Source organism: Rhagoletis pomonella, unplaced genomic scaffold (genome assembly GCF_013731165.1).
Source record: "Rhagoletis pomonella isolate Grant_MI unplaced genomic scaffold, Rhpom_1.0 Rhpom_scaffold_00012, whole genome shotgun sequence".
Classification (NCBI taxonomy): domain Eukaryota; kingdom Metazoa; phylum Arthropoda; class Insecta; order Diptera; family Tephritidae; genus Rhagoletis; species Rhagoletis pomonella.
In genome coordinates this window covers 15417325-15445088 of record NW_023458566.1, presented here as the reverse complement: position 1 = coordinate 15445088, position 27764 = coordinate 15417325, and the positions used below count along the sequence as shown (strand labels likewise).

General features: G+C 32.7%; 1 protein-coding gene across 1 annotated transcript in view; it reads right to left on the bottom strand.

Moving 5' to 3' along the window:
• LOC118747931 (calcium-binding protein E63-1) overlaps window positions 1-20605 on the bottom strand; it is a 191426-nt gene extending 170821 nt beyond the window's left edge. Inside the window, exons 1-3 of the mRNA XM_036482166.1 lie at window positions 20402-20605; window positions 9667-9705; window positions 8502-8541 (exon numbers count right to left, since the gene is read on the bottom strand). Of these exons, the coding sequence (XP_036338059.1) occupies window positions 8502-8541; window positions 9667-9705; window positions 20402-20437 (115 nt within the window). The 5' untranslated portion in view covers window positions 20438-20605. The remainder of the gene's footprint in view (window positions 1-8501; window positions 8542-9666; window positions 9706-20401) is intronic.
• Window positions 20606-27764: the final 7159 nt, after the last annotated feature.

The window sequence follows — 27764 nt, the reverse complement described above, 5'->3', positions numbered from 1 at the left end:
ACCCGCGCGCCACTTGCCTTATCTGCCCGAATATGCGGAGATAAAAACTGTCTTCGTTTGCTGATTTTGAGGCGGCCTGAACAACCAACGCCTGCCTGTTGCCTTTCGATTGTCGAGCGACGGGTGGGATCCAAGTGGCTGAGCAAAGGTTCTGGTGACAGATAGCAGACAGAGGGGCGAAAGGGTAGAGTAAACGTTTAATTTATGACACTCTTAGGTTATAAAACTAATACAAAAGTAGACCCGTGTGGGTGAGATTGGGCCACTATTTTGTAATAATAAGTATCTACATATATATTTAATACATATGTACATGTGTGTATGCGTATTAGTATATCGCTGGCTTCGAGTGAAAAGTTGCTAAGTCCACTTTATCTAAAGCATCAAATTTTTTTATTTTTATGTAAGAAGCAATAAGAACTAAAAATTCTTCGTTTCCTAAAAGATCAAACTATCTCTTTTATTGCCAACCGTTTCTAAATGAAAGTGTGCTAAGTCCAAAAATTTTTTTGCCAAATAAATTCTTGAAGAAATTTAATTCTTAAAAAATTTTACCTAGGAGCTTTTCCCTCTAAGGAAGCGATATGTATGTTTGTATGCAGGTCGTTTTTCGCATGTTATCAAATTTATGAACGTCGTGCTCGCGCAGCTTTTTCAAACATTGTAAATACATATTAAACACTCAAATGCATACATATGTATGTACATATATACGTAAATAATAAATTTGTTCCGCTAATAGTTGGGGTTTAGCAGGTTGTGGGCAACGTGCGCGCACTGTCAGCCGACGAACGGATATTCACATTAAAATCGTTTGCTGATTAGATTGACTATGCGAATGCGAAATGACTTAATGAAAAATTAGGCGCTGATTGGTTATATATTTTAATTGTAGAGTTATGCCAGCACAGCTGGGTTTGTGTCTGTGTTTAACATGCCGGTGGACAGGCAGAATGTTTGCTCTTAAGGTATGGAGCTGATATCTAACTGTGGTGTTGGCTGCAAAGAGGAAATCGACGAGTTGATACGAGTATTGTCAACCGCCTTTGCGGGAGCGCAAGAGAGGACCAGACTATCCTTACGGTTGTAAGTTTATATATTATTCCCTTGAATAAAACTGATACCGGGTTACTCTAACTACGGGTATCTTACTGATCGCAATCGATTACATTTTTATATATGGACATTAGGGCGGCTAAATGGTTTTCGACTATGCGCGTATAGCACAGAAGAATTCGACGTGTAATACTACGCAAATTTGCTGAAGAAACCATTGGTCTAAGATGAATTTGGAATTTGCCAAATTGCGAAACTTTAAATTCAAAATTCACATACATATCTATATAGTTTTCGTTAATACTTAATTTGCTTGGTAGTCTTTTATTAGCTATCTAAAAGGCTAGAACTTTATTGTTCGAACTTAACGAAAAATGGAAAGTGACAAAAAAAAAATTGCCAGTGTGGAGAGATGTTAACCCATTTGTGAAAATCAGTAAATTTAATTTGCTGATGAGCACTTGCAAAAATTATTGACTTTTAATAAATTTAATTTTTTATAGCTCTTATCACTTTTCACACATGTATGAAAAATTTAAGTTATTACCAGTTAGCTTAACTCATAAAAATTGCGCAGTAAACATTTTTGCAAGTGCTAGTGAGAGTTAAAAGTTAAGTTTGCACATTGCTTCACTCTGCACTGCATGCAGTCGTTAGGTCGCTATTTTGGCGACCATAATCATAAATTCCTAATTAAAAACAATGTAGCGCCCGCATTCTCTGCGGGTACTTACCAAAACCAAATAATCAGCATAACATTGTTATCATGATTATTGATTACGGGTTGCTCATGCATACGCACACCCACACCCATAAAGTTAACCCACGAAAGCAGTGGGGAGAAAATAAATATGTACTAGTGAAGCCGCATGGCGTTAAAACGCCCAAAATTTAATTTAAAAAATATAAAAAAATATTATAAATGTTAATCAGAGTTATAAGCGATTCGAGTGTCATATTTCATCTAAATGTCGTGCAGCCGTTTCTGAATGAAGAGAGGTCTCGCATAGTTTCGATTTTTAATATCTCCAAAATTTTAAATCACCCTGTACTGGTAAAAAAAAGTTCCAACTTCAGAAAATAAAATCTTAACCCATATATAAGTACAGCCACCTCTCATACTTGGAATTGGAAAGAACGGTGCAAATCGAATGACCTTCACAAAAAATGCCCTCTCGTATAATATACGTACATACTTAATTAGATCAGTGCGACCTTTCGAAAAGGTGGCAAGCCTAATAAAAGATATTTATTTATTTATTCGAGGTTTTTTTAATTTTTCATAAAACTTGTGTATAAGTTCACTAAATTCGACTATTCAAACAGGTGGAAATCCTTTTCAAACGTATTTTCAAGCCAAAATCTTCTTCAATCTCTTTCTCTTTTGACAGAAATTTCAATTAACTGTTGAATTAATTTGAATTTATTAATTTGACAGCCCACTTTTGAAAATCGAGCGAACGGTGCTGATCTGATAGCGTAGATTATTAAATAATTTGAGTATATTTGTTTTGTAGGTGGCAACTCTTTTCGAAAAAATAAACCCAGTTTGCACATCTACAGGCCAAGCGCTTTAATTTGGCACCCCATTTCTTAAAATCGAGTGAACGGTGCAGATTTTTTTATTCTAAATAAAAAATGCCTTCGCGTATTATATATATAAATATGTGTGGGGTATTCACAACGGTGTCGTAAGTGTCGTATTATTGTATGTCGTAAACTTTAAACGCCTAAAAAATATATTAAGGCGGATCGCAAAGTACCATCAAAGTCATATTATGAATTTTGGCATTGTTAAAAAATAGTTGGTTGTGTTTTTTTTTTAAGTTTACGACATACAGCAATACGACACTTACGAAGGCGATGTGAATCCCTCAATAGATATCAGATAAGTAGTAGTTAGCGCACTTCATAGTGAGTCAGCGGATTTATGAGTGCATTCTACATGCATACATACATACATACGAGTATATTCGCCGCCAAAAAACCTATTTTCGATTGAGAATTCATTTTTTCTCGGTTTTAATTTTTTGGTTCACTTGAAATCCAAAAATTGTATAGCTGTGTCATTATTTGTATGCACATACATACATATGTAACCAAGTTTATCTTAGATATATCTTTACATATACTAACACCCTTGTATAACATGCCCACTGTTACGGCGCTCTACTTGTAGTCCCGCTTTGGGTGTGAACATTTTGTCAATTCATTTCTTAAAAATTAATTTTCAATTTGTGTTGATATTATCGCAATCAGTGCATAGATTTGTTGTACATAGTGAGTTGTTTGTAAGTTTGTAGCGCATATTCATGTTAAAACAATGTCAATGCCAGAGGGTACCAAATGTAGGCACGTGTTTGTCACTTGTTCATGTTCCATTTTTGCTACCACACTGCTGCTTTATCAACATCTTTCGTCAACAGCGGCGGCACACTGGATCGGTATTCCAAGTATATTAAAGCAATAAAATGCATACATACAATAATAATGAAAAACGATATTGTAGACTGTCAGACAATCACACAAATTAAATTCATATCCATTCTTTGTCATTGTCACTGCGCCCCCAACTAGCCGAATATGGTAAGCTTTGTAGCCGAGATGTTGTGGGCGTATTTTATTTTGACAGCAATTTTGTGATAATTAAAGATACAAATTTGTATTTACGCGAATATGAGTAACGCGGCATTGAAGGGAGAGACGCATGGGTGTAACCGTAATCTGGGTTACGGAAATTTTTGCACAAAATGGAAAATAAGCAAAAGATCTAAATTTGGGAAGGTTGCTCTGATTTCGGAATAATGTAAAAAATTAAAAAATAAAACAATGTGTTTATTTAATTTAGAGAAAACACTAAATATATGTAGGTTATGGTAAATATTTTGAGCTAAGAAAATGAAGAATACGCTTTTTATAACTTTAGCGAACGTAGAACACGGATAGGGACAATGGGTAACATTTTCCAGCGAAAATAATGCTGAACTAGGTAAGCATAAACTTCTTAAAACTATTCTCTCAGAGCGAAGTCGAACAGTTATTTTGCCTCCATATTGGTCCGCCATAAAGTTTTTTTTAGTCTAAAGAGGAAGTCTCAGATGAGCTAAAATGGATATTGGAAACCTATCTTTGAGAGAAGCCTACAGCACCGCAGAATATTTCAGTGTATTTAGGGCTGAGGTATGCGATATGAGCTAAGTAAATATGTTCGACCAAGTTCCATTAAAACTCACATCTGTACTGAATATTCGAGCTGCTTTCAAGGCCCTTGTGTCGGTAACGACCAACACGATATGCATACATTCAAGAAGGCCAAGGATCCTTACAATATGTTTGGTTGAGAAAAGGGCTAGACAAAGCCATTAACAGCAGGTCAACTAATTCATTGTATAGTGCTCACTTTGGCCACTGCTCGATGGAAGACGAACAATGATTTCGCTAAGACTCCCAAAACCCAACTTTCGGCTTATTTCCGCAATATTAACGCGATACTAGACCATTGGCCATATGGCCGGCAAGGGCGAGGTGCATAACAATTTATGTAGAAACTGTAGAAATAAAGAAGAGATAGACTCCATCCAACACTTCCTATGAAGAAACACTTCTACGAGAACGTAGCCAGCGTGGGGAAAACCACATCATAAGGTTCACTAGGATGTGCCATAAAATCAAAATCGTTTAAAGGAAATAACCGTTCCCGCCTTTTACTTAACCTAATCCAACCAAAATATGAGGGGTCCGTTGCATAATCTAGATATTTGGTAAAACGATCTTTGCCGCTTCTGTGCTTCGGCCAAGGAGAGACACCTTTACAACTTCTAGTCGTATACGATGCCATAACCAAGAGATCCCAAAGAAGCATAGAGAGAAGCATAGCTCTAGTGTGGTCTCCCCTTCTACCCCCTAAAGCTTCTTTGAACTTTTTGTGGGCCATAGCGGCTACGCTGGCTTGGTCAAGTATGAATGGTCATAACGGCATTAGCTCTGAAAGTATTCAACGCGGATCGCAATACTGGTAACAGAGGAAAGACCAGGGGAAAAGACTTGGCTTGGCACAACTGACGTGTTGTTTTGGCCTTTGCCAAAATCGTTTAGACGATTACAACGCCAATAAATAAGAAGAAGAATAAAGTTTAACAGAAGTGTTGTGATGAGCAGAGAGCACAATAGAACCTCTTAGATCGCAGTGTAGACATCATATTAATATCTATGATTCTATGTAAGCATTTTGAACAACATTCAGGTTAAAAAATTTGTAAAAATTTTAGCAGAGCGTTTGCTTTTTCAAAGAATAAATACTCGTAAATAGAATTTTAAAGATTTTGCATGACACCGCTGATGTTTATTTATCCTATTTTGTGGGTGACATAAAGCATCTTTATTTAACATTTTAAATCTTGTGTTTTTTTTTACAACAGTTATCATTTAAAAACAACTCTAGGCGCCACCAAAATACACAATGCTATCTGAGTGGACTACGAAGGGTTGCTTATTTGCACTTTTAATTAATGCAAAGCGCTTGGCTACAGCTACATATAAAAAAAAAACAAGATATTTCATCAACTTACGTGTTTTTTTTTTAATTCTGAACTACGTTGTACCATTTGTTCTAAGTAATTTTTTTATTAGATTTGAATTTTCACTTCTTTGTACATACTCACATACTACATACATACATATGTACATATATATGTAGGTAGGTCTCTGCGAAATTGTTATCACCTTTTGGCATTTCAATGAAATGTTGCTGCTCCAATTTAATTAAATTATGTATAACTCTGTTTAGATTGGTAAAAAAAAAAAACTATTGATAACTGTTAATGAGACACTATAGCAGAACAAGTCAAGCATTTAAAGCAAATCAAAATTTTTGTTATGAAACCTGAATTGATTAAAAATTTCAGTGATAGATAGTTATTAAAGAAAGTATTGAAGAGACTTAAAAATTCTAAGCTTAAATATAATGGGTTTACGGACGTTCACACATTCAATTATATAGTATGTGTATCTATGTACATATGTAAACATGTAGGTGAAAAAAAATTTTCTAGAATTTGGTGCAAATTTTTAAATACCAGGGACGGAAAATAATATTTTTTTTTTTAATTTTAACCAAAAAAATCAACAAGTTGTAATCGTCGTACAAAACTTTTTACTATACTAATGTACTTATGTTCTTACGTCCTAATGTAATTTACAATGATTTTTATTTTTCGAGTTTAATCAATAAAGATTAAAAATAATAATTAATATTTCACTTTTATTTTTTCGCTCAAAAGAAATTATTTTTACTTGAATTTTATTTTTTTGATCAAAATTAATGATTATTTTATGATTTTTTACAAATAATCATTATTTTTAAGTGGAAAGATAAAACCCAATAATAATTGTCATCTCTAAGCGAAAAAATAAAAATCATAAAATAATCATTATTTGTGATCGAAAAAATAAAAACCAACTAATGATTATTTTCGTTGAGTAAAAAAACAAAAAATTAAAATCATAAAATAATGATTAAATGCTGATTTACATTTTATTTTACTCATAATGATTACCGTCCCTGATAAATACATAGTACCCATGTGTTAAATTCTAAAAATAAATGCCCAAATGGCTTAGGTCATTGATCTAAAATTGCGTACGACAGACGAAATTAACATCGAAAAGTGCAAGAATTAAAATAGATTATCGTAATGTAGCATCGCAAAAATAAAATAAAATATGTAAAATATTTGCCAACGATTGGTCCCAACGATAAATGCAAATGTACTAGTACAAAAATACATGTCACATTACGTTTGCAAATATTTTAAAAGATGCCGTACAAAAATAAATTACTAGTTCTGAACTAAATGCGTTTTTAACGAATTCCGAACGACGGCAATTCATTTGAACCAGTAGAAGCTACAAAAATATGGTTGAAATCTAGTTTGGATGGTAAGTCTAACCTAACCCAACCTAACCTAGTTTGAATTTATAAAATTAAAAAAAAAAATAAAAATATTTTTTAGATTTGAAAGATGTACTTTTTTTTGGTTTATGCGTTGTATGGAAGAAAATGCGCACACCCTCGACAAAAAAAAAAAATCTAAAAAATCAACGGTAATTTTAAGCGACTTGAAACTTGCACTTTATTATGCCAAAAATTTAATGGGCTACAAAACTGTTTACTCAAAATCTTTCTAAGAAATCTCTAATTTAAAAATCGAAATTTCGATAAAAATTTTCTTAAGTTTTAGTAATTTTTGTGAACTTTGTGCAACATTCGAAATTTTTATTTATGCGGTTTCTGATACTGATCGACCTATATTTTAAACGAAAATTATTAACAATAAATAAATAAACATAAGTTACCAGCAACATCATTTTGAGTTGTACTGCTAATATTTTACTCTCAGCTATATGTATTTAATATGACCACAACGTATGTACATACGTGTGTGTATGCATGAACACATGCACATGTACATACATATACATGGGTCTCCGTCTTCTCATCGAAAAAAAATACAAAACGTTCAACACCCATGCACCGTTAAAGTTGCAGCAGGCATCGCAGTGCTAAATTTAACACGTGACACCATAACTATTGCGACAACAAGCCAACCAGCTAAAATTGACATGCGACAAACACAGCGACCACAACTTGCACAAATTTAGTGCAACATCTAAAATTATACACAGCCACGAACGAATAGGCAAACGTAATCACGGCATGTCGCGATCGGTCAACATGTGCACGTACATACATAAATAGAGAAATAAATGTATGTATGTATGAGTGTACAAATTTTGCTAGGCATAGATATTTCAAAGAGCTGGGCAAGCCGTTGGTTGACAGCTTCAAAGTTGTACAAAGCGGTCAGCATACGTTAATGTAAGTACGTGGCGTATACGCAACATCGACAGTTTAGTCTTGCGGCAGAGAGATTTTTTGCACTGCGATGATGTTTATTGCAACACATCTTTGCGTCCGGACCAATAGATAAAAGTGAAAGTTTACAAAGTATGTCGATATCTAAAAATATGTATAGGTTTATAGGGTGTGAATAGGGCGTACCTATAAGTAGTATATTTGTTTCTAACATAAAGGAGGGAATGATGAAAATTAGATATTTTTGGCATAACTATTAATGCAACATAAACTACGAGTATAGTAGTGGTTTTATGCAAACAAAAAGTGCGTATATGTTTGTATGTACGTAGTTGCATGATCGAACACATTTTGCTAATTTATTCGGTGCCACATTTCTGACAGTAGGGTTTTATTGATAGTTTCATACGATCCTCATTACACCTTGCCTCAGTGCTTAACAATTGGTGGTTTCTTCGAAACGGACAATAGAAATTTGTATGTTTGAACGATTTCGAAAAAATACTTTAATGTTTTAAAATAAAAATAATTTTAGATTTTACTTGTATGTTTCAAAAAAAGTTCAACTTACCTCTTAATTCCACTTCGGTGAATGGTTTCTTTTTGACAGACTGTAAAAAAATTATTAAAAAAGTAATTTAATATGACTACAAGTAATTGTGTAGATATGTAACTAAATACTACATATCGCAGGTGAAAAAATGCTCAGTCCACTTTTCAAGAAATTTAGTTGTTTGATGCAAACTAGTCCATATTTGTCAAAAAGATCGCACTCGGTGATTAATGGCTTTCTTATTTTCACATAGATGAACTCAGATTTAAAAATGTTGTTTTATGAGACCACCTCAACATATTTACTTAAAAAAGTTCCACAAAATAGACTTAACACCTTTTTCACCTTTACGTAACGATATGCAATTTTTTTTGATGTGTATACATCTTTGGTTTCGGTAGGGGTAAAATTTGCGAAGCTGTAACGCATATCCCAGCACAAAATTTCGAAGGGCTTAGCATGTGTATTTCAGTATAAAATTTTTATTTTCATTAGAAGCACCCTGTGTTTGCTTGCCAAATGGTTGCATACATTTAGGCATATGCATAGTAAGAGGAAATGCGCTCCAATTGATTATTACTTCCGATTATTTAAACTCCGCACATACATTTTGATATTCGTAGATGGTTTAGTTGTCTATTTGGATAAAAAAGCAAGACGAAAATTTAAAAAAATACTGAAATCATTTAAAAAAGCATCGGGTAAAATTCTGCAACATGAACTGCATTTACATGAACCAAAGATTATATCCCGAAAAAAAAACTAAATTTAGGAATATATACAAATAGAAATGCTCAAACTATAAGCTCAAAAACAATAACTCATGCGGTGTTTCCAAGATATTTCAACGCCAACAAATGTTAAAGTAAACAAAAATTGATCCTAGTAAGGAAAATAGGTTTGTAAAGGTATTTTTAATAAAATATTCAGTTAAAATATATTTAAATGGCATAATATGTGTTGCAGAAAAAAGTGGCCACGGTGGCACAGAGAAGAAGTTTAACTTTTCCTCGAGTTGTGTGAATAACAAGCACAACGAGCTTTGATTAGATTATATTTATATGTAAACGTACTTTTATGCTTTGCCGCATATGTTTACACATCAAATTTCATGAGTACCTAGTACTCACGCTTTTTTTTTAGATATTTGTAAGTTCAATTGGTAAATAAAAGCATCGCTCACCTTTGTGGTACGTTTCCCCAGCAATGCTGTTCCCAGCATCTGAAAATACAAATAAACAAGCATTGAAAAAATATCACAACATATTTTAGATAGGGTTTTAAAACAAAAAAACGAGGATCCGAGTGTTGAGCCTGAGATTTTCGGCTAAGGCTATCGTAAATTAAAAAGCTTTATCCGACTCAATATTTCCCAAAGGCATTTTTGGTTGACTGCTCCATATCTTTCACAATACTCCATAAAATTTAATAACTAAACCACCATTGCGAAGGCGGACCACAGTTAAACCCATGACTGTACTGGCTCAAAGATTTTTTTTTTATAACTCAGAAGCCCAAATTTATCCGAAAACGCTTATTTGCAAAATCTATGTTCGGTATTTTAAAAACGGGCATTACAGGGTTAATTTAGACACTAGAACCCTTGCGCTCATTTCTTTACACTTCTTGATAAATTCCCACAAATACAATGAAAAGACATCTACGTTACGTTACGCATAGGTAGATCTGTGAATTGCCGTTCAGTAGGCCTCAGGTATTATTTATAAGTATAGCGATTAGTTGTGATATTTAACATTACTGACTTATTGAATGAGTTTTAATTATCTCTTTTATTTTTAAGCTCATAAATAAGCTTGGAATAAAATGTACGCAGGTGCCTTTCGTTTGACACCGATCGTTTAAAGTTGTATCTACATACTTATTTAATTGTTTTACTATAGAACGAACGCATCGACATTATTTTTTCCAAACACCTTCAACAATTATCGCCATATTTTTGCCACGAAATACACGAAAAGCTTCCTCCAGAGTCACACCGTCAATTAATGAAAACCGTAAAAAATCCTTTAGGAAGCTTTTGAGTTTAGAACGTTCAGATAGGCAAACAGACGCTTAAGGGCGCTACATTTAATAAAATATAGAGATGTACAATATTTGAATGTATGTATTAGAGGTATACGCCGCCGAGCCACGCCGCCGCCGCCGCCGTTTTTTGTCATTCCTCACGCGCCGCCGCCGAGTTACGAAAATATCGGCGCGGCGGCGTTCGGCGCCTAAGGAATTTTGTACAAAATTTTCATGATGTATGTACATTGAATACATCGTTTGAAGGAACTAAATATTACTTGTATAAAAACACAATTTTACGAAATGAAAATTACATTTTTAAATTAGTTTATTTTGCATAATTTGGGCCACTGGACAAGAGTATGATCTCCTTTATTTTTTCCAAAAATAGCATAACTTAGAAAAAACATAGGTAACATATTTTTTGACGACAGCGTTTATTACAGTTAAATTAGGGTCGAATACTGGTAATCTAACGATTTTTTTCCGCAGTAGACAATTCTTTTCTATACTACAAAAATACTACTTTTTTATACACCTACTACAACAACAAGAAACTTATAACACATCAAAAACTTTAGCTCCAATATCTGAGAAAGCAGTTTTAATAGAAGCAGCCTCTTTGCATCTAACTCCTCAATTATTGAAGATAAATCAAAGACAAGTTGATTTTTCTATGTATTTTTTTAATATTTTAAACAAACACTTTTTTGCTAATATTTACATTCGTAAGTTATTTTATTCTGGGGTCCAACATACGTATACAAGTACTAGGTACGTTAGCATTCCTTAGTGGTGGTCAAACCCCAGGAAGGTTTTGCTCCCTCGCATCGCTATGTTTTCTACACAGGGTTAAAGTTCCCTCCTTATGGTAAACATTAGTATTATTTTTCATTACATTCGGTTCTCCTTAGAAAAATTTGGCGCTTCATATTTTAGTGGAAGTTTTAACCATCTATAAGCCATTTTTTTCAACAGTGGGTCAAAAAGTCCCATTCTGGTTCGAGTTGATAAGACTATTGCAAAAACTTATTGAGAGCGACATAAATTACCCCAATAACTAAACTTTAAAAAATTTTTTTTCTTTAAATTTAAATAGTACATACGGATCTGTAGAGAATATAGAGATCCGTGTGTGTATGTATGTATATACCTCAGACCTTCTTCTGTTCGCCCATCAATCAGCGCCAGACACTCAACATTTTAATTCAAGTAGGAAGTAACAATATTTAAATTTAAAACTAATTCAATAATGAAATAAATAGAATTATAATAATAGAATAATTGGCATGGCGAATGACTAACGCTGACGAGTTGAAATGATAAGACTAGTAGCCTCATGGCTCTTTGAAATCTACCTTATGAGAAGTAGCGCCGGCGTTTCCAGACGCGCCGGCGTCGCCGCCGCCGCCGAATATTTTTGACGTTGACCACGCCGCCGCCGCAAAGCTTGTCGGCGTAAACCTCTAGTATGTATAGTGTATTAAGCATATATAAACAAAAACCACATGATTTTTGCGTCGTTCTTTGCCAACATTTTTTCTAGCTATGTATAAACGGTTCGTATTTTTGGTAGCCAACAATGACGAAATGAGGTGCATACATACATATGTATAATAAACATACATAAACATATGTATTTGTACTCTTTTAATTTTTTTCGCAAATTATTTCGAAAATGCTGTAGTACTATTTACCCGTTTTGCTTTTTCAACAGCTTTTATATTTTATAATTTATTTCGAAATTACAAAAATGATGAAAGTAATTTAAGTACTAAATAATAACCAAATTGCAAAACATGTCTGTAAATTAGATTCAAAAATGTTTTGCAATAAATGCAAAGTATTCAAATTAAATGCGCTAATGATATTGCAGGCTGGTCACAAAATACTTATTCTTAAGCGCAAAATTTAATTAAAAATTTTAGTTGTCGTTTGTTATACCCAAGTGTTTTTTTTTCTAGGATAACGAAGTATTTTTTCTGATAAACATAATATGTTTACAACCGATTAATTAAAATTTGCTACCTTGATAGTAAGTCTGTTGAGGTATGAGTACGGTGACCATTCGTACCGATTTTGGCGGGACAGTAACGATTTTGAGGAAATTGTCCCTCTAAATACTTTTTAAAAGTCGGGACGTATAAGTGTCTCTTGGCTGAATTTTTTTAAGGTTTTTATAATTATTTGTTAAGTTTTGTTTTTTTTCATGAAATGGTTCTAACTGGAATCTATTGAAATTATAAAAAATAATACTAATTTCCTCAAAAAATGCATAGATATGAAAAATATAAGCTGTAGATACAGTGGCAAAAAAACTAAATATTCAGTGGTTATTATTTTTTATGAAATAAAATTTCAAACGTTGTTTAAGAATTAGCGAAGTTTGACAAAGTTTCATCAAAATGTTGAGTTTTTTGATTAGATGTCTTAGAAACATTACGAGTGTGCAGTTTGGCAGCCCATTCAATTCAAAGTGTAAATTTTAAGTACCGTTGATTTTTTGTATTTTTTTTGTGAAAGGCGTTGCTCATTTTCTCCATAAAAAAATCTCGATCATATATTGTTTGGAAGAAAACGCGCGAACAAAAAAATTGCCAAAAATCAACGGTAAGTCCAAGCTACTTCTAACTTGCACTTTGAATTGGACGGGCATACTCAAACAATTCTAAAAAAAAATCTGTTTAAAATGTTTAAAATTTTTATCAGCATTTGTAAAATTCAAAGTTTTGAAATTTCAATTTACATGGTTTTTTTATATAATACTCTATATTTTCATAAAAAATAATACAACAATTTTAAACGAAGAAAAGTGGCCAAAACCAGCCAAAATGTATCTTCCTTATTTATATGCTCGTCACCGTATATAATTTTTCAAGTTTGTTTCTCTTTGTTTTGTTTTAAGTTAAACTGTAGTAAAATATGTTATGTTTATTTATTCTAAAAATATAATTGTATCTTCGGATTCGATGCATTACAAATGTCCGGATTTTTGTCCACAGAAATCTGGTCACCGTAGCTATGAGTCAACTTATACATAATGCGGTAATTTCCATTTAATTTCAGCAATCCCGGATAGAAAAAAAGTTTTAGCCATGTAAATAAATATTTATTTGTATGTATTGGTCATAAAAATTCGACTTGCCTTCGTGAAAATTAGTATTGAATTTTTACGATAATTTCTTTAAGCTTCCCATATTTTTCGACTACTTTAAAGTGCGGAATTATGCTTCACATTTTAACTTCTTATGCCTACACAAATTTTAACATTTAATTAGCAAAGGTCTCGCCAACGAGTAATAGTGCCAAATGGTTTTAACAAATGGCCATGCATTTTACGAGACATTGCACTGATTTACACATATAATATTGTATATCTGTCTGTTGTACTTGAGAAAAATTTTTAAATTTTTTTTTAATGTATTCACGTAAAAATTTTAATTACAAGAGCAAATGTATGTTTGTACAATATTTGAATGTAGCAGAAAAAAATATGTATACAAACTTGCATTTGTTGTTTGTTTAAATTCATGTATCAACTACGATGGTAATAAAAAAAAACGCAAAACAATAAACGGTAAACGGTGCAAATGAGCTAATCAAATCTTGTGATTTATTAGCAATTGAAGAAAAGTTAAAAGCTCTTTCGGCACCTTGATATAGACAAGCAAGTATTTCGCGTACGCTTCAGCCGTTCATCCACTCATGCGCGTGAGAATAAATATGTATACATATATGTATACACACGCTATGAATTTTAATATTTTTGAATATTTCTTTTCTGTACACAAACTTACATTTGCAAATTTTCTTAATAAAACGCAAATAAATTAATTACTCATAAAAGCAATTTAAAGCACATTTCAAGTCTCGTGTGAACAAAGGAAAATCGTTGACTGTCTGATGTGTACAATTAAATAATACTATGCATGTACGTACATACATATGTACATATTTATGTACATACATAAAAATTGAAGACTGAAATTTTAGTTGTGCGTTTTTGGATGAAATAACGTAATTGGGCAGCTAAAGAATCAAAAAGATGGAAATATTAAAAAATAAAAATTTCAAAAATTGGCGTGCAAAATGTAAACACAAAAACGTTGTCTACGTTGCTTTCTGCGGTGCCGAAAAAAAATCATTATAAATGCGTCTGTGCTTTTGGCGCTTTTAGCGAATTAGTTGAAAAAAATATATACAAAAAAATAAATAAATATATAAGTATAAAAAAAAATCAGAAGTTTAATGTACCTACATATTATGTACATTAGACTGCATCATTCCCCATACAAAAAAAAATCTGTACGGAAACACAGTACAGTACATTGGAATTATAAAATCTATTATATTTTAAAACTTGCACCAAAATATTCCGGAAAAATATTAAGATTTACATGTGCTGGACCTATTTGAAAATACCTCCAAAAATAGAGTTCTTTATGAACAAAAATAGGTTTTTAAAATTTTTTTTAATCCCCTCAGATGACCAAACAAATCAAGCTTAATAAAATCTGCATACAAATATTTAAAAAAAAATGTTCAACGGAATCGTAATAATGAGATTATTTAACTTTTTTCAAAGATTGGTATAATAAAAGCTTGAATTACTGAGCCAAAACTATTCCGATTTAGACTTAAACAAGAGTTATCTTTGGAAAGGTATTTCCTCACCCTTTTTGTTTCTTTGCAAATAAATTCCGTTGAAAATTTTTCTTAAATATTTTTATGCAGATTTTTTAAGCTTCAACTGTTTTATCATCTGAGGCGATTTTTTTTTGCAAAAAATTCTTTAAGAAACTACTTTTATTCGTAAAAAACTACATTTTTGGAGGTGTTTTTAAATCGGCCCAGCTAACGTAAATCTTAATATTTTGCCGAAATATTTTGGTGGACGTCTGCAAATATAAAAAAAAAATTTGTAATTCCGGCGGAAAAAACCGCAACTTGTTTTGGTGATGCAGTCTAATGTACATATATAGAAGCAAGCAATAACTACAACGATATCTATATGATTTGTTTACACTGGATAAATGTGGAAAAATACACAAAAAATAGCACTAAATTACTTATGTCCGAGGGTAGTGTAGCGAATTTTTAGGACGTTGCCATTTTAATTTTATTAAAGGATTAGTAAACTTTGGAAAATAGTTTTAAGCTTTCTTTTTAGAATAATTTATATTAAAAATTTTTAATTAAATAGCATGAGAGTTATGGTATTATTTTAAAACGAAATATTTAGTCACTTCTCTTAAACGTGAAAAACAAGAAACCTATTTATAAGCTTAAAAGTATTTTTCATACCAAATTTTGCGGCAAAAATTTCAAAATTTTCGAGCTATTCCACTTTTATAGGACTGGCTACTTAGAAACATGTGAAAAGATATACAGACTTGCAAGAAATCAAGAGAACTATAAAAGGAGGAACACCTTGGATCTGCTTAATAAATCAAGGCCAGAAGTATTCAGAATTGTAGCCCACATCACGGGGCCTTAGCCTCAAAGGCAAATATGCTTCAATAATGGCATTTACATATAATAGAACTTGCCACGGCTGTCAGCTAGCAGATTGCTAAGAAAGTGTCCAGCTTTTCCTGTGTGAATGCCCAGGCGTTGGGATGCTTCCAGTAAGGAATATAGGATTTACATAGACAAAACATTTTCCACGAGAAATACTACATCAAAATGGCACCAAAATTTGCTAGTTGCAATCCACCAGAGGTCAAGAACCTCCATTTGTGGCGTTTTAACAGCGAATGCGGCATCTAAAGTCCACTGTTGATGACCCTAATTAAGCTGGTGGCCAGTATTATTTTTGAAAATAGTCAAAATTTTCAATCCTTATCCATAAAAAATCGTCCTTTACAGAAAAATTTTATTTAAAAATTTAAAAATTGTGCGACTATTCTCTAAAGGGAGAAGGCAGTAGTCTCAATCAGGCATTAATTAGATCGAAAATAATCCTTCACGCCTCGTATAATCACTTATGGGTACAATGAGATGGCAAAGATCATTTGTGGTCCTTGGTATTTGATAAAAAAATATTTCGGATTTATTTTTTTTTTTTTTTTAACGAACGACAATTGCCTAGCATCTGGTCAAATTTGTTGTCTGTGAGCAACGTGTTGAACATAGTATACATACGCATCCCATTTCATCGAGTTTTTTTTTTTGATAATTTTGGTGAGAAAAACATAAACTTTAATTTTTTTCCTTTTAAAATGCTTGCCGTATTTGGAAATGTTTAGACTATCAAAAACGTGAATTGAAAATAATATAATTTGGCCATAGTTTTCAAACATAGCCACTGTATAAATAGGCTTTATAACAAAGTGGACAATTTTTTCTTTAATACAACTATTTGAAAAACTGCATTCAAACTTATTTAGTAAAACCAAATTAAAATGTGACCCATTTAGATCGCTCGATTGTCAAGGGTTAAGTTTTTTGCCGAAATGTGGGAAATCCACTTCCAATCAATAAAAAAAACCGCGATGGCTAGTTTTGTACATATGTATGTTTATATCTAGAGTTGGGAAGCGATTCAGTGCCTACGACTGTCTTTAAATTAAAAAAAAAAAAAAAAAAAAATCTAGCGATCCCGTTGTTGTTAAAAATCGCGGAAACGTAGAAAACATAAACAAATAGTCAGTAGTTTCTAATTGGCATTTGTTGTCCCAAATCTCAATGTAATTAACATATTACAAATTCTCCTTGGTTTTTTTTTTTGCATTCCAATTAGTAAATGTCTTAGGGAATTTTTCGCTAAATTCGAACATCTGAGGCAATTCAAATTGCCAATGGTCAATATGCCAAAAAGCGCTATAAATAACTACATAAATAAATAAAGAAATATATTTTTAAGGTGGCTGAAGTAGCCAGCTAAGCTGATACGTATAGAATGTTTTCTATTTCGTTTTCCTTTTTGCAATTCATTGAAATTCACCAATGGAAATCAACTGCATATCGGAGATACATACTTTAACATGTTAAATATATATGTTGTATTTGAGTAATATTTAAATGAAGCATTTTTGAACAAGAAACAACACCAACACTTGGACAATGCAGCCCGAACTGCTACTAAATAATCGCCAAATAATTCTAGTATTATGTATGTACACGCTTGAATGCCACGTTGCAAAAATATTTGATTTTATGTGTTAATTTCTTAATTTGCAATTAAACTCGAACAATGTACATACAAGCTCATTGTATGCGCTTCAGGTGCGAATGAACACATTCAATGTTTTTATATCCATGCCAATATGAAAGGCAAACAACCAATGTGGCCATGAACGTGTTAAGTGCGCACGGCTGCGTGTGTTTTGAATTTAAATGGCCCGATAGATGATGTACTCGTACTCGTATAAGATGTCGATAACGTGGTGCATTTTTTGAGTCATCGATTTTTATCAATTTATTCTTTGTACGTGGACACAGTTTTTTATTTATATGTTTTAATACAACTGATGATTCATCAGAAATGTTCAAAGAATTTACATACTTAGGTGATCGTGTTAGGAAGCTTGATTGCGTATTGGTAACAATTTTAAGATTTCTTATGCTGACTACACACGAGGCAACCGTTCTAGCGACTTACAAAATTTTCTTCCGTATATTCATTTCATAAGGTAGCACACACCCCGGAGGGGATGCAATAATTGGCTCTACGGTTGCCCAGTAAGTATTGAACAAGAAAAAGAGCCAGCCAATATATTGAATCCCCGAAAATGTAATGGTGCCCGCAAGGGAGCTTGCGATTGCAAAAGACTTCTGAACGAACAGACGGCAACGTAACTAGGGATGGGTAAATACGATAATCGAATTTTAGCTCCAAAATGGCGAATTTTTGATATCGAACTTTGTGTTGCTGCAATTCGTATAAAATCGAATTTTTCTAGAAAAAAACGAATTTCATCTTTATTTCCAAAAAAAAAAATCTAATGCATCGAGACAAAAAATCTCTGCCAAGAAGGAACTGTTATTCCAAACTCAAATTTAAAAAATTGTTTGTAAAAAAGTAGTATTTTTTTAATTTTTTATTTTAAATTTTTAGAGGCTTTTTGCATGAAGCTTTTGCCTGAAAATACCCCAAGTAAAATAATTTTATAAAATATTTCAATCCTAAGAGTCCCTTTTACGCGGGAGCTTATGGGTTAAAATGTTCTACGAAAATATTTCCCATGAAATTTTATTATATATGCTTTAACCATTCAGTTCGCCAGACATTTATTTTAACTATTTTTTCGACTTTTTTGAAAACTACTTAGGCCGAGACATGAAAACTTTAGTAGGCCATGAAATAAAAATGCGAGCTAACTTTTGCAAATCCGTCGAGTGTTTTACTACTGGGTATACTTTCAGAAAATGTTAACAAAGTCCGGGCTGGTTCCGGCTATCCAACAGTGTAATTTGAGTTTAACTTATTAAACAGGTGGCCACATTTTATGACTTCGAATTACATCGAATTTGCACTACCAAATTTCGAATCGAATAATCGAATGGTTGAACAATGTTCGAAATTCGAAAAAAATCGAATTTCAACACTACCCATCCCTAAACGCAACACGTAACAGTAACCACCAAACTCACCAAACCTTATAACATTCAAGACTGTTTAACTTTTGTTTTTTGTTTTTTATGAAGCCAACGTCGCAGCCAAGCTTAGAATCCGGACAGAGTGGTATCATAATGGTTCGGAGCATCCCCCTTGAGCTAACATGACCACACTTTGAATCAACCAAATTTACATCGAGTTCCATTTTGATGATGAATAATTGATTTATTTCCTAGTATAAGTATAATTAAAGTACAACACACTATTACATTTACTTCGATGTTAGCTAATGGCCAACACTAATTCATAACAATTATTATCTCAATGTATGTATATTATCTTAATGATCCTTTATGAAATAACGCCGCTGTGGCTGAGTGAGTGGTTAGAGGTGCGTACTGCCACTCCATGGGACCTGGGATTGATACCTGATACCTGATCTGATGATAAGATTTTGTATTTAATAAGCTTGATATCTTAGCCAGAAAACAATGTCCACGCCACCAAGAAAGCGCTTATGCTAGACAAGTCATTCTGACCCTACAAGGGTTGTGATATTTTTTGGCTAATTCGAGAGGTGACCACACTAACCGAATGGCATTTTCAGAGCATTTTAAAAAGAATCCGCAACTGAACTAAGGGAGGAATCAAATAAAATACAGCCCTGCCCATAATTTTGTAAATTTCAACTTTGTTTATGATCAAAAATGAACGCGATTTTTTAGCAACATGAAACTTGCACTTTATTGTACTAAAATTTAATGGGCTAATAACTGCATATCAAAATTTTTAAAGATTCTGAATAAAAAGTCGGGAATTTAGGTGAAAGTTTGCAGAATTTTTGCCTTTTTTTGCACAAAGTTAGGTATTTGGATTGATATGTTTTTTGTTAAATACCGAGCTAGGCTTTAAAAAAAAAAATATTTAAATATTAAATAAACAAGCCAAAAATTAAAAAAAAAACATCATATATTGGGGAGCCTAATACTTTTGGCCAAAGCTGTAAGAAGTTGGGTGGGGTTTATTTTTATTTTTTTAATTATAAATTGAAAATATATAAAGCTATTTTTTTACTATAAACATTTATCGTTTTTACTTGTTACTTATGAAGTCAATGCCAGTAACTTTGTCTAAAGGGTATCTGATGTAAAATCAAAAAAAAAAAACGTGAACAACGATCACGATTACACACATACATACATATGTACATAAGTATGCACATACAGTTTTTCCTGAGTAGAAAATTAGCAGATACATATACATATATAAATAGCAGCATTAGGGCAACAATCGCCACTTGGAAGCTAAATATAAAATCAAATAAGCTTACCTTTAATTGCTGGCGTAGGCCACTCATTGCGCTCATTCGAATTAGAAATGAACACACTAGTGATATATGTATTTGAAGTTATTTGCTTATTTTTTAGGAGATGCTTTTAGAGCTTTTTTTTGTTATATTTTAAACGGGCGTAGAATTAAGCCTGATAATCAATATTTATAATTTCAATTAATCACTTAAATTTTGTATGCTTCAAATATATATAACACTTTTTTTTGTTGAAGAGCACTAAATCCTTATCAAATATATTTTGTGTACCATGTAAACATACATACTTATATTAATTTAGCTTTTAAAAAATTTCGCTGTTTTTTTTTTTAATTATTTGTTGATGCACTAATATGTAGTATATTTTTGTTTTTATCAATTAATCAATATTAATGATTTTGCAATAGATTACACAGCAGTCTGCGCAGGTATGTTACATATATATAATTTTTTATAACTATTATATTTACGTATGAGGTGTGCAGCATTTCAGCTGCTGAACTGTTTTGACGCGAATGCGCACATTTTCGCAATCTAAATGATTTCGACGACTGATATGAAATTTTAACACTGACGTCCGAGCAGGTCTAAGAAAATTACACTACTCGTTCGTATGTACATATGTATGCATACATCTATATATGTATGTAGGCAGAAAAAAACGCACGGCGAAATGTGTGCCAGTGGTCACGAAATTCATATAAAACTGTCTCAACACTCTGGCGCGCTAAGTTGCTAAATAGCTAATATGGGCGACCGAAAAAAATCTCATAATTTTCAATATATGTAAACGTAAGAGCGCGAACGAAATAAATCACCGAAATGAATCAACTCAATTTCCGAGCAGTAGTTGTTAAAACAATCACTGAAAGTACGCGCAAAATTTTTCGAATGTTAGCCGTTTCGCAGCAGATTTTTAAATAAAATTGAAAATTGTGCGGCGAATAATGATCACCGATCAATGAGCACTGGCGCGTTGTGGTACCGGCAACATTTACAGCAACAGCCCCAGCCAACAAAAAAAAAAAACGACAGCAGCAAAAACAAAATCAATTGCTAGGCAGAGATTGAGATCGCCCCATGTCGGATATAAACAAAAGCTGTGCGATTTCAAAGTAAAAATGAGCCGGTAACAAATACAAAAAAAATTAAAAATAAAGGCTAGAGAAGAAATTTTGGTAGAGAAAAAAAATTTGGAGCAGTGAAACGTAATCTAACAAACATATGTATGGGCGTTCTCTGTCCGACGAAGCATTTGCTATGAGGAGACATCGTTTTGTACCTAATGCACAAATGCAAAACAAAAAATTGCATCGAAAGACTTTTGTAAATACAACTTAATTCCACTTGCACGTAGTGGACTAGTGAAATGTCATGAAATCTCATTTATTAGAGTAAAGATGAAAAGGAGAGCCAGCTGCCGCACGAAATAGGTTAGGTTAGGTGAGCATAGGTGAGCAGCATAAACATATGGAGCCCTAATCGCCAAAAAAACGTAAACGAAATTGTTTTCAAAATTTTCTGTTTGATGCAGAAATGCTTCTAGGGTACCCAGAAATTTTTATATGCATTTGTACATTTTGATTACCACCTGTGAGTTCCTGTGAGCATGGGGAGCATTTCTCTAACAGAAGTACTTCGAAATATTCATCCTAATATCCGGCCAAAATACTTGCTATCCCAGATGACATAAATGAAGTCCAACAGTGCCCCATCTACACTACCTTCACCAGACTATGGAACAAGCCAGAGCAGCACAAGTGTTTGAGAAGTTGAGTAATTGTTGGCATTTTTTGAGTTTTTGCAGAGATATATAGACTTGGAATATAATCTTTTGAAGAGCAAAAATACGGGTCTTTTAGCTCCAAGTAAGAAGTAAAATTTCTAAAACATACGGCTTTAAAAATATTTTCAAAAAAATAAAATTTATTAATTTTCATCAATTTAATTAAATTTTGTATTAATTCTCTTTTAGGAGCTCAATTTAACCATAAAATATTTTGAAAAGTTGTGAATTGCAATATGCTCATTCGAAGATGAATAAATTCCAACTTTTATCATATCTGGGCACGTATTTTTTTATGTTTTCGTTGTTCGAATTGGTAAGGATATAGCAGGTTGCATCCGCCATATACTTGCCCTAACCACTATTACTTCATACACTTGGACATTTTTGTACACCGCTATTTTTATAGATTTTTCATAAGTAGGCTATGGATCTTTTTATAAGCTAATTATGTTTTCTTAGATAGCTCGATTTATCAGTTTTAGAACAAACTAAGAAAAATTAAATTTTTCTACGTATAAAAGAAATATCATCTTATTTCGAAAAGACTTGTTAATATTAAGAAAACAAAGGCGACCACTTTTGCTTCATACAGTAAGCTTTGTAAGGGGTATCGTTAAAAAATTCAATTTTATAGCACGCCGTGACCTTGTAATCAGTTTGTGCATTATTGGCGAGCAGTTTGTTCAGTTTTGAATTTCATAATGGCACGCGGAAAAGCCCTTTGCAAAGAAATTCGTGAATTTATTATTGATAAATACAAATTTAAGAAAAGTTATCGCGAAATTGCAAGAGAAGTTAATGTTCCAACTCCTACGGTGCAAAGTATAATTAGAAATTATAACGAAACTGGACAGATTTTGCCAAAAGAGCACGTGGGAGGTCGAAAATCAGTGATTTCCGACCGCGATATTCGGCAATTAAGCAACATTATTAAACAAAATAGGCGGAGTTCTGTAAGAAACTTGGCTGCTGCATGGTCACAGAAGATTGGTAAACATGTAGGACGTGAGTGGACCCGGTTGCAGCTGCATAAGTTGAAATATAATTTTTATAAGGTAGGGTTTCGAGTGTGATGCATTTCAGAATCCTAACAAATTTATGTTGCAATTAACAGGCAAAGAGGAAACCGTTACTAACAGTCCGTCAAAAGCAAAAAAGATAAGCTTGGAGTAAAGCTAGACGTTTGTGGGTCCAAAGACAATGGGACTCCGTCATATTTAGCGACGAATCTAAGTTCCATGTTTGCGTAGGCGACTCAAGGACTCGTGTAATACGAAAGAGAAATGATGCATATCATACAGACTGTTTGAGAAGGGCGGTAAAGTTCCCAGCGAGTGTCATGGTATGGGGTTGTATGTCCTCAAAAGGAGTAGGAAAGCTTCATTTTATCGATGGGACTATAAAAGCCATGGATTACGTCAATATTTTGGAGACAAATTTGCTTCCTAGTATACCCAATCTGTCTACAGCAGACGAATATATTTTTCAGCAAGATGGTGCTCCGCCTCATACCGCTAAATTGACCAAAAACTGGTTTCTCAGTAACAATATACCTGTTTTAGACTGGTCTGCTTCCAGTCCGGACCTTAATTCTATTGAGTCTCTATGGGCGCTATTGAAGAGAAGACTTCGAAATGACCCCCAGAGGACTATTGATGGCTTAAAGGATTCTATAACTCCAACTGAATGTGTATCACTAACTAAAACTATGCATCTTAGACTGAATGCCGTAATAAATACAAAGGGGGACGTTACACAGTATTAAAGTTCAGTTACGTTGACTGTATGAAGTAATAGTGGTCGCTTTAATTTTCTTAATATTAATAGTTCCTTTTGAAATAAATGAACATTTCCTTTATGTATCAAAAAATTATTTTTTTCTTTTTTTAATATAAAAGCTAGTCTATTAAGCTCTTCAAAAAGTAGAATTCGCTTATAAAAAAATTCACCACCTACTTGCGAAAAATCGTTGAAAGTGGAAGCGTAAAAAAATGTGTAAGTGTATGAAGTAATAGTGGTTAGGGCAAGTATGTGATAAAAAAAACTTTTTTACTAATGCGCAGGCACCTCATTTTATCTTTTGGAATAAATGGCGATGTCTAAGCCTTCTTTTTATGCCGTTAAAAAGCTTCCACTTTGCATTGTTATTCTATTATAAAAGCTCCAAAATGGGAAAAGATCATTTTTTTTACACTTTTAATCCGAAATATCTCGAAAACTAAAGCCAAATGAATAATTTAAAGGCCAGATTCTTAATTTACGAAAAAAAAAAAATTCTACAGGCATCAACTCTCAAAAGCTCTACCACAGATCTTATTTTAATAATATATAAAACCAATACTATTCGAGTATATGTATTTCGTAAAGCATACATATCTATCATAAACAGTCAGTGCCAAAAATATGTATACCCTGGGGTTTGAAGATTTTATTTACTTATACTTTTCGTACAAAATTTTTCTTATTTTTTTTATAAAAAAATATGTTTCATTCAACAGCAAAAACCACAAGAATTGTTTTTTTTTCTTTAATTTCATACACAAATCGGAAAAATGCAAAAAAAAACAAAAAGTTTTCATAAAATTTTTAATTTTTCAATTCGATTAGCCCATTAGCATAATAAAGTGCAAGTTTCAAGTCGCTAAAAATTACCGCAGATTTTTGAGAACTTTTTTGTCGAGGGTGTTGCGCATTTTCTTCCATATAACGCATGAACAAAGTCTTTATATGAAAGAAAATGCCTACAATGCCTGCAAATGTCTACAAGTCGCACTAAAATCAAAAGAGGTTTTATTTTTAAATGATTGTTTTGTAAGTAAAATTGCTACCAGGTTTTGTTTTTATTAATTTTGGAAAAATCCTCTATGTATGGAGAAATAATTACTTTTATCAGTATGCTCAAAACTTTTCCAGACGTTGGCTCGGTGCCGAAAAAGTTTGTTAAAGAATCAATTTCCAAAAAAAATTAAAAAATTTTTTTTTAACATATCACAAATAATTTCTGTCAAAGATTTGCATCCCACTTGTAACACCCAATACATAGATTGCGTTGATAATGACGTTGCCACCTTCCAGATTTTGTCTAGTTCACCTTCTACATGACTATTTATGTATGTATATCATAATAAATAGATTTATTTGCAAAATTTATTCTCGTTTAGTTACATATGTTGCTTTAATGTGCTAATTTTTCTAAGAAAATAAATTACTAATGATAGGATTTTACGTTCAAATGTCTGATATTAGCATTCGTCATACATATATTTATGTATATATATATACTATATAAATAGATCGTTTACTAATATTTACGTTCAAATGTATGCAGTACGTATCCGAGTGAGTAGAGCGCTCAAAATTTGCTCTTGCTTTTTCGAGTTATCACCTAAACAAACAAAAGCCCAGGAATAATATTTTTAGAGTAAATCGTTGAATGCAACACTCTTGCATACACTCCCCAAACACTTGTATGCTGCTAACTTTAGTGAGCCCTTAAACCTTAATAAGTCGGAGTGACCCCAACGAAGTCTCCTATCTTTCTGTCGTGAACCAAGGCTTCACACGAGTTGGTTACCACATCTCGCATATGGGTTGCTCACATTGCCCCGAGAGCGCGAACAGAGACGCAACCGTCAGGATTGAGTATAGTGATGCAACTATAACTGCATACCCAGCAGCCAATAAGGAGAGGAAAATCTTTCTGGACTTACGAAAATCGCGAGATGATTGAGAAGAAAATAATTGAATAGTCTACCGAAAATCTGAGGCCCGTGTTAAAAGTGTTTGAATAAAAAATTGCATACAATCCTGGCTATGTCCTTGTACATATACGTACATATGTATATTATCAGCGCTTAATACAAAGTCCTCATGCAAGTATCGTACAGCGCATCAAATTTTTATTACAAAATCTAAATACGTATGCATGTATGTAAAGCGACACGGCTGAGACGAGATCACAAAGTGTACGGCACGCTTGCCAAACTTATACATATCGTCGATGTTTTTGCAAAACCGCCCACCGACCAGTTGCAAAACGAGCATCGAGATCTATGCATAAAAATCGTTAAATCGTTATTAAAACAACAGTTTTGTAAAATAATAGTTAGGGAAAATACCGCCCATCAAAGCAATGCATTCAAAGAATAAACCGTTTTTTCACTCTCCTGTAAAATTTGAGTGCCGTAAGATGGGCGGTTATGCAAAAAAACATCGACGATATGTACATGCATAGTATGTATTTATTAACAATATGTAATAACATACATAAAAAATGACCAAAAATAAACAAGCAAATTGTTTAAGTTCATTGGTGAATATGAAAGCAGGTAAATACTCGTAAACGTGCGAACGTCATTGGAGCTGAATAATGAAGCAAATGTCGGCAATTTGTATGACTTTATAAGAGTACATCCGCATGCGCTTATGTTAATGTCTACATATGTACACATGTATGTACATTAGGGATGTTAGTTTTTTCACCTTTTCCGATCCCATGATTTTCGGGACGTCGTTATCACAATCCCGGGGTCCCGCGATTAGTCCCGGGATTTAGATATTCATTAGATACTTTTCAACAACTTGAGTCAAAAAAATTGCTTCTATATTGTTTGAGAAGCTCTCCCACCATGAAATAAATAATAAATAAATGCGTTTAAAACTTACTTTTTTATTTAAAGAGGCGTTTTTATTTTTTCTCTATGACTTCAGGGTTTATTTTAAAGGACGTTGTAATTTCAAAGATATGATTGATTTCAAAAGTTATTTAAAAAATTCAATGCAATGTAGAATAAAAATAGGCGTACCAAATTAAAGAAGAAATTCCTTTAAAATTAAAAAAAAATTAAATTTTTTGGATTCACAAAAGCGAAGAGGTAATTTTTTAAGCTGATAAAGTTAGAAGGACGAAATTCGAGGAAGTTATCGAGTTTATATAAGTCCTTATCATATAATTTTTTCAAAAGCAAATATTGCGAAATTTCAAGGATAAAATTTTAAAATGACTAGAAACTTGAATCTGTTTAAGTTCTACAGGATTTCCTCTTTAATTTTATACCCATACTTCTCCTCTAAGCACATATTTCTGAATTTTTTAAATCATTTTTGAATTACTGACGTCAGAGTGAAAAACTAAAAACGCAATTTTACTATATTTGGCCCAAAATTTCGCGAATATATAGATATTTGTGTTTAAAATTTACTATCGCGCGGTGTTATTTATATGTATAATGAGCTAGACATTTATGAAAAAATATTAATAACTAAATAAACAAATAAATATACCCAATACTGGTCAAGAACATTATTGCCATTAGTGCAAATTACAAATCCCGAAAATCCCGCGATTATTTGCCAAGAATCATGGGATTTTTGGGACTTTAAAAAGGCCGGGATCCCGGGATTAACATTCCTAATGTACATACATACACTTGTGGTAAGCTGATTAAGTCGAGTGATATTTCGACTAGTTTTGGATATTTTTCCTTTGATTATTTATTGTGCCACGAAAAAATAGACATTTCAAACTTCACAAAAATATTACAAAAATTCTACAAACTAACCACTGCACCCAAAACT